This window comes from Phyllobates terribilis, unplaced genomic scaffold (assembly GCF_046119375.1).
Source record: "Phyllobates terribilis strain yellow unplaced genomic scaffold, ASM4611937v1 Scaffold_12__6_contigs__length_324123572, whole genome shotgun sequence".
NCBI classification, from domain to species: Eukaryota; Metazoa; Chordata; class Amphibia; order Anura; family Dendrobatidae; genus Phyllobates; species Phyllobates terribilis.
This window is the reverse complement of record NW_027362772.1, coordinates 133,083,240-133,091,677: the sequence shown is the minus strand read 5'-3', so window position 1 is coordinate 133,091,677 and position 8,438 is coordinate 133,083,240. Positions and strand designations below refer to the sequence as shown.

At 43.2% G+C, this 8,438-nt stretch overlaps 1 protein-coding gene across 1 annotated transcript; it reads left to right on the top strand.

Moving 5' to 3' along the window:
* The first annotated feature begins 6,782 nt into the window (after positions 1-6,782).
* LOC141173127 (putative serine/threonine-protein kinase PRKY) lies at positions 6,783-7,707 on the top strand. Its single transcript, XM_073657768.1, has 3 exons — positions 6,783-7,030; positions 7,224-7,286; positions 7,453-7,707. The coding sequence occupies exons 1-3, from the start codon at positions 6,999-7,001 to the stop codon at positions 7,670-7,672; spliced, it is 315 nt and encodes a 104-aa protein (XP_073513869.1). The 5' UTR covers positions 6,783-6,998; the 3' UTR covers positions 7,673-7,707.
* Positions 7,708-8,438: the final 731 nt, after the last annotated feature.

Below are 8,438 nucleotides of genomic sequence, written 5' to 3'. Positions count from 1 at the left end.
CTCAACAGATATATTTGTGTTTTAACAATCAGGGAGACACTATTATTTTTTTTATACAGCAAAAAATGCCAAAAACAGGATAATAGAGATTTTTTACTGTGGAACAGCAAAACCACAGTTATAATTTACTGGTGTATACCAAACTTTTTTAAATATATATATTTGCGGCTGAACAGTGAGCGACACACTCAAACTGGTTTTTTTTTAGATACAAACAGCCAAAAAGTGGATAATACAGAAGTTTGAACCGTGGAACTGCAAAACCACACTACTGTTTCTCTGGCCTACACCAGACTATTTTCAACAGATATATTTGTGTCTGAAAAATCAGGGAGCCACTATTAGTTTTTTTTTTACGGCAAAAAATGCCAAAAGCAGGATAATAGAGATTTTTTACCATGGAACAGCAAAACCAGAGTTATAATTTACTGGTGTATACCAGACTTTTTTAAATATATATATTTGCGGCTGAACAGTGAGTGACACACTCAAACTGTTTTTTTAGATACAAATGGCCCAAAAGTGGATAATACAGAGGTTTGAACCGTGGAACTGCAAAACCACACTTCTATTTCTCTAGCCTACACGAGACTATTTTCAACAGACATATTTGTGTCTGAAAAATCAGAGACACACTTTTTTTTTTTTGGGGTGGGGGGGACACCAAAAGGTTAATAAGACGGGTATTTGTACAGTGTGAAGGAGGGGAAAAAAAGAGGATTTAGATTAAATAAAAAGGATTTTTACTGGCCCCTGAGACCTGGAGCTAAGTCCAGCAAATTCAGCAACAGGAGCACACAGTACTGCAATGCAGCATTTGCTGGTATAACCACTGCGTCTCCTATACAGCCTGCCTGCCTGCCTGCCTGATATCAGGGATGGCTATTAGTCCTGAGAAGGACTGTTTTTTGATCTGGCAGCCTTTACAGACCCTACACTAACTATTTTGCAGGATATATCTCTCCCTAAATCAGCAGCGCTGTCCCTACACTGTCTGATCCGGAGCGACTGTGTCCAAGATGGCAGCGCTCGGTTTTAAATACTCAAGGTGACGCTGTGCGGCCAGCCAATTACTGTAATGCCCACAACCAACATGGCTGTGGCATTACCGTGACTGCCTGGCAATCCCTGCATGTTCATTGGCTCTGTAAAGAGCGCCAAACATGCAGGGCGGAGACCCGAGCTCCCGCCCGAGTAACCCGGAAATGCTCGGTGCTCGCCGAACATCCCGAGTAGCGTGATGTTCGGGCGAGTACCGAGCAGTGTCGAGCATGCTCGCTCAACACTAGTGACAATCCAACTAAATATCTAATATATAACTAATCACTGACTGCAGCAGTATATGATACAGTGTATTCAGTGCCTGTGATCGGCTATTGGTAAAGGTACAACCTGTATTATACAGGTGCTCCTCACAAAATTAGAATGTCATCAAAAAGTTAATTTATTTCAGTTCTTCAATACAAAAAGTGAAACTCCTATATTATATAGAGTCATTACAAACATCTTGATCTATTTCAAGTGTTTATTTTTGTTAATGTTGATGATTATGGCTTACAGTCAATGAAAACACAAAAGTCATTATCTCAGTAAATTAGAATAATTAACAAAAATCACCTGCAAATGCTTCCTAAGTGTTTAAAAAGGTCCCTTAATCTTTTTCAGTAGGCTCCACACTCATGGGGAAGACTGCTTACTTGACAGATGTCCAGAAGGCAGTCATTGACACACTCCACAAGGAGGGTGAGCCACAAAAGGTCATTGCTAAAGAAGCTGGCTGTTCCCAGAGTGCTGTATCCAAGCATATTAATGGAAAATTGAGTGCAAGGAAAAAGTGTGGTAGAAAAAGGTGCACAAGCAACCGGGATAACCGCAGCCTTGAAAGGATTGTTAAGAAAAAGCCATTCAAACATTTGGGAGAGATTCACAAGGAGTGGACTGCTGCTGGAGTCATTGTTTCAAGAGCAACCACACACAGATGTATCCAGGACATGTGCTACAAGTGTCGCATTCCTTGTGTCAAGCCGCTCATGACCAATAGACAACTCCAGAAGCATCTTACCTGGGTCAAGGAGAAAAAGACCTGGACTGTTGCTCAGTGCTACAATTTGTTGTTTTCAGAGGAAAGTAAATTTTGCATTTCATTCGGAAATCAAGGTCCCAGAGTCTGGAGGAAGAGTGGAGAAGCCACAATCCAAGCTGCTTGAGGTCTAGTGTGAAGTCCCCACAATCAGTGATGGTTTGGAGAGCCATGTCATCCGCTGGTGTAGGTCCACTGTGTTTTATCAAGCCCAAAGTCAGCGCATCCGTCTACCAGGAAATTTTAGAGCACTTCATGCTTCCCTCTGCCGACAAGCTTTTTGGAGATGGAAATGTCATTCTCCAGCAGGACTTGGCACCTGTCTACACTGCCAAAAGTACCAATACCTGGTTTACAAAGAACAGTATCACTGTGCTTGATTGGCCAGCAAATTCGCCTGACCTTAACTCCATAGAGAATCTATGGGGTATTGTCAAGAGGAAGATGAGAGACACCAGACCCAACAATGCAGACGAGCTGAAGGCTGCTGTCAAAGCAACCTGGGCTTCCATAACACCTCAGCAATGCCACAGGCTGATCGCCTCCATGCCAAGCCGCATTGATGCAGTAATTGATGCAAAAGGATCCCAGTATTGAGTGCATTTACTGAACATGCATTTCAGAAGGCCAACATTTCGGATTTTAAAAACATTTTCAAGCTGCTGTTATAAAGTATTCTAATTTACTGAGATAATGACTGTTGTGTTTTCATTGAATATACTTATCAGAATAATATATCTGTGTTCAGATGTTGGGGAGTATTAAGTATTAATTAATTATTATATGGACCCTATATATATTTCTATATATTCCACACTTTTTTTAGGGGATTTTCTACATGGTTTTAAGTATGTTTTAATTATTGGTATGTGTTCAGTGTTCTAAATAACATTTTAAGTATTTTTTCAACCTTTGTGGTTTGATCTTTATTGTGTATTCAGAATACTTGGTGCCTATTACATGTACCCCTTGTTCTCTTTTTTGTTTCCCTACATAACATCGCCATCCACAGCCGGCCACATGCTCATTACATGGTGAAAATGGCAGACCAGCACCAACCAGAGTGCCTTATACCAGTGCCAGTTAGGACCTCTGTATAAGTGACTGTGCCACCACGTATCCCCCGCACACAGTAACCACATACACAGTATAATAGCGCTATAAGACGTCATCTACACGTTAGTTAGTGACACCTGGCCGGTCTGGTGTTGGCTATTATAGTAAAGTATATTATCTCCTCTCCTTTTCTCTATTGGGCACCATGACTGGCGCTGATATAGGAACAATCTCATTGATAATGGTAAGAGGTAATAATTGGTAGAAAGTGCTGGTTATACAGAGTATATAATAGCGCAGGAAGAGTATACAGTTCAGTGTATTCTGTACATGGGGATACAGTAGTGCCGGCTCGGTGGCACTGGGTGCGCACCACTTTGGTGGAATAGACACTTGGGAGAATTAATAAGATAAAGGAAAATGGGACATGGAAGAATAAAAAGAAAGATAAAAAAAACTGTGCAAAGATAATAACTTTGGACAAAAAAGAATATGTTATAAAATGGAATGATGATGAAACCATAAAGTTCTGTCCCGTTCCTCTGGACTCTAAACTGTCACCCATGATGCCCACATCAGTGTATAGGGCAGAGCAGGCCATGAGCCACTGCCTGGCAGGGGCCACCTGAGGTTACGTCACCTCTGACATCACCTGCACATGACCAACTGCCGTTTACTTTCTACTGGCGGCTGAAGCGACGGAGGTCTACAGGCGGGAAGAGATTACGGAGAATGGCGTCTACTGGACATGGAGAACAGAGCGAGGAGAAGAAGAGGAAGAGAGAAGAGGACAGCGTGACCAGATTTATGAAGATCACGAAGACGAGGAGAGAAGCCAACAACGGAATGGAGGAGCCAACACCTGGATGCAGCGGAGACCCTGGATCATCTAGCCCCTATGCCAGCCTTAACATCAGCCACTTCCACATCCACCAGGTCTTGGGTAGGGGCACCTTTGGTAAAGTAGGTCCCACATCTTTTTTAATTTATTGGAAACCTGAAGGTTTTTTTAGATCCCCATGTATTGTTCTCTGTTATCAGCCATGTCATGCTTTGAGGTTGCACAGCATTGTGTTGTTCAGTGAGATGACATATAAGACATCTCCATACTTAGGTCTACTGCTGCTATAATGTGGTATTCTTCTATACTGGATAGTTGATCTCAGGGGTCACAGTTGTAGGGGGCAGGGGACTTTTTTTTTTCCATGTCATCATCAATATCGGCTCCTATCAGGCGGCCATATTGTACATACATTGCTCTCTGTGTTTTTATTAAACCTTAATATAGAATGATATTCGGACCACGCTGATGCCAACTCAAGGCCTCCATTAATGCTTGTTCTATTAATTCCCATCTTGGTAAAAGTGGAAAATTAATTTAAAGAGTCGCCGCCATTTTCATTTTTATTTCATATATGAACAGCACACATGAAAATAAGCAACTTTGTAATAAATCTTGTCATAGAAACTTGGTTCTTTCTCCACCAGGAATGATTTTTCATGTTTTATATTCTCAGTTTCCAGGTAAAATCTGTATTTAGTGAAGACAGATTGTTACATTTACTGGGAGGAGATGACAGTTGGTGCTGATAATATTCTATGTACAGTCATGGCCAAAAGTATTGAGAATGAGACAAATAGTAATTTTTCCAAAGTTTACTGCTTCATTTTTTGTAATGGCAATTTGCATATACTCCTGAATGTCAAAGAGTGATCAGCTTAACAGCAATTACTGTACTTGCAAAGTCAATATTTGCCCAGAAAATGAACTTTAACCCCCAAAACACATTTGAACATCATTGCAGTCCTGCCTTAAAAGGAGCAGCTAACATCGTTTTAGTGATTGATCCATTAACACAGGTGTGGGTGTTGATGAGGACAGGGCTGGCGATCAATCAGTCATGATTAAGTAAGAATGACATCACTGGACACTTTAAAAGGAGGCTGGTTCTTGGTATCATTGTTTCTCTTCAGTTAACCATGGTTATCTCTAAAGAAACACGTGCAGCCATCATTGCACTGCACAAAAATGGCCTAACAGGGAAGAGTATCGCGGCTACAAAGATTGCACCTCAGTCAACAATCTATCGCATCATCAAGAACTTCAAGGAGAGAGCTTCCATTGTTGTCAAAAAGGCTCCAGGGCGCCCAAGAAAGACCAGCAAGCGCCAGGACCGTATCTTAAAACTGTTTCAGCTGCGGGATCGGACTACCAGCAGTGCCGAGCTTGCTCAGGAATGGCAGCAGGCTGGTGTGAGTGCTTCTGCACGCATTGTGAGGCGGAGACTCTTTGAGCAAGGGCTGGTTTCAAGGAGGGCAGCAAAGAAGCCACTTCTCTCCAGAAAAAACATCAGGGACCGACTGATATTCTGCAAAAGGTACAGGGAGTGGACTGCTGAGGACTGGGGCAAAGTAATTTTCTCTGATGAATCCCCTTTTTGATTGTTTGGGACATCTGGAAAACAGCTTATTCGGAGAAGAAGAGGTGAGCGCTACCACCAGTCTTGTCTCATGCCAACTGTAAAGTGTCCTGAAACCATTCATGTGTGGGGTTGCTTCTCAGCCAAGGGAATCGGCTCACTCACAGTCTTGCCTAAAAATACAGCCATGAATAAAGAATGGTACCAGAATGTCCTCCAAGAGCAACTTCTCCCAACCGTCCAAGAGCAGTTTGGCGCCCAGCAATGCCTTTTCCAGCATGATGGAGCACCTTGCCGTAAAGCAAAGGTGATAACTAAATGGCTCATGGAACAAAACATAGAGATTTTGGGTCCATGGCCTGGAAACTCCCCAGATATTAATCCCATTGAGAACTTGTGGTCAATCATCAAGAGACGGGTGGACAAACAAAAACCAACAAATTCTGTCAAAATGCAAGCATTGATTATGCAAGAATGGACTGCTATCAGTCAGGATTTGGTCCAAAAGTTGATTGAGAGCATGCCAGGGAGAATTACAGAGGTCTTGAAGAAGAAGGGGCAACACTGCAAATATTGACTTGCTGCATTAACTCATTCTAACTGTCAATATAACCTATTGGTACTCATAATATGATTGCAATTATATTTCTGTATGTGATATAAACATCAGACAAGCACTAATAAAAACCAGAGGCCAGCAGATCATGTGAAAATATAATTTTGGTGTCATTCTCAAAACTTTTGGCCATGACTGTAGAGGGGGAGAGGGAGGAGCTAAATGCAGAACTCCTCCCTCCTCCTTCCCCTTACCTTCTACATAGAATATTATCAGCACCAACTGTCGCCTCCTATCTCAGTAATGTAACAATCTGTTTTCACTGACTACAGATTTAACCCAGAAACACAGAATTTTGAAAATTGAAAATCTGTTCAGGAAAGAAGCAGATTCCTCTGATAAGATTTATTACAAAGTTGCTTATTTTCATGTGTGCTATTGATTTATGAAATAAAGTATAATCTTCATTTTATTTTTTTTCAGAGTCAGACCTCTCCATAGCCCATCCATGGATAAGGCAGTGCTTTATGCTGATAGATAGATTTGCCCATCCGGTCCTGATCACCAGAAGACTGAGCGACCACTCAGTTTACTCATGTGCCTTGTGTACTATAAAATCCACATCCCTTCCACCTTCGAAGTATTCTCCATTTATGTTTTCCAGTTGGTCCTGGCATCAGTCCCCGGCCGTAACATCAATGTGGCTGTCAAAATGATCACCAAATAAGAGGACAATGAGGACACCATCAAGAGAGAGTGGCAGATTCTCCTGGCGGCCAGAGACTGCCCATTCCTATGCCACCTCTATGCCGCACACCAGTCTCAGCACAGGGCCTATTTCTTCACGGAGTATCTGTCCGGTGGCAGCCTGGAGGACTTGATCAGGATGTGTGGCTGCCTGAACATCGGCAACGTGAGGTGAGAAAGTGGAGAATGTGCCTAAAAGACAACTAATGAAATGGAAAAAAACTAAGGTCCGGGTGTAGTTAAGCGAGCGCAGGCAGGGCATATATTTAGGGTGCTAGATGCAGGAGGTGGGGTACCTGGGTATTAGGGGATTGCTAGAGTAGGGTTTGATGACATTGATACTACACTCTGTTCTCTCCACCAGATTCTACACAGCAGAGATAGTTTGTGGTCTCCAGTTCCTCCACGGACACAACATCGTCCACCGGTAAGCAGAACTTCCTCCTTCTCTGTGTCCCCTTTACATTCTGGAGATATGGCCCTCAGCTTTCCTGCTGTCCTTCTTCCTATTCTACCTGATCTTGTAATGACCCATTTTCCATCTCTTGTATCACTGGACAGATTTATTATTTTGTTTTCTTCTTTCATTGCAGAGACATTAAGCCGGATAATATCATGCTGGATGCAGATGGCCACATCCGTATCATCGACCTTGGGCTTGCCCAAAATGGCGTTACCTCCTCCAAAAACATCTCTGGAGTCACGGGCACTTTCCACTACATGGCCCCTGAGATGTTTCATAGAAAACGATACGGCGCAGCAGTGGACTGGTGGAGCCTGGGGATAGTGGTGTCCAGGATGGCAGCAGGATGATCCCCATTGTACAATGGCCCCGTCAAGCAAATGGCTTTCAAAGCTATCATCAACGACAAGCCAAAATTTCCATCTTGGCTTGATGCTGACGTGAAACATCTCATCAAGAAGCTGCTGCACAAAGACCCTCAGACACACCTGGGTGTGAGCGGGAACATCCGAGACCATCCATTCTTTACCACCATCGGCTGGGAGGAACTGGAGGAAAGGAGAGCAGAACCGCCATTTACACCATTCAGGCCAGTTCTGGAGAACCATCATCTGCAGTGGCCGGAGCATACAGTCCTTCACCCCGTGGCCAGATTTACATATGTGTCACCAAGTTGGGCCCGGTAAGGACCTCTTCATCTGGGGATAACTCCCATCAGGTGTTCACACATTGTGGCAATCAACCATCTTGTCGTTTTTTTACATGACTTTATGTTTCCTTCTTAGGTGGATGAAAAGATCTGGACAGTGAAAGAATCCATGACCATCTGGTGAGTGACCGCTGTCCACACAGGACACCTATCAATACATTGTATCTAATGTTACATAGCGGAATGGTTCATTATAAAGACCATTCCCCTAATAACAGAAGATCCGGTAGACAGAAGATTTCATGTCTTCCTCTTATGTCTTGCAGGATGAGCCCGTGCCAACTGCCCAGAACTCCATGCCTCCTGACCCGTACCTCGTCTCTGCTGCTGTACGTCACCTCGGCTGCCCTTCAACATCAGCTCTCTCTATACCATCTTCATGCCGGACCACTGCCATTGTTCTGCTG

What these genes read in the sequence shown, in the direction of transcription:
- LOC141173127 (XM_073657768.1), top strand. Translation starts at nt 6,999, where the DNA reads ATGTGTGGCTGCCTGAACATCGGCAACGTGAG. An exon ending in CTGAACATCGGCAACGTGAG is followed by an intron (nt 7,031 to 7,223) that starts GTGAGAAAGTGG and finishes TCTCTCCACCAG; the next exon opens with ATTCTACACAGCAGAGATAG. An exon ending in GGACACAACATCGTCCACCG is followed by an intron (nt 7,287 to 7,452) that starts GTAAGCAGAACT and finishes CTTTCATTGCAG; the next exon opens with AGACATTAAGCCGGATAATA.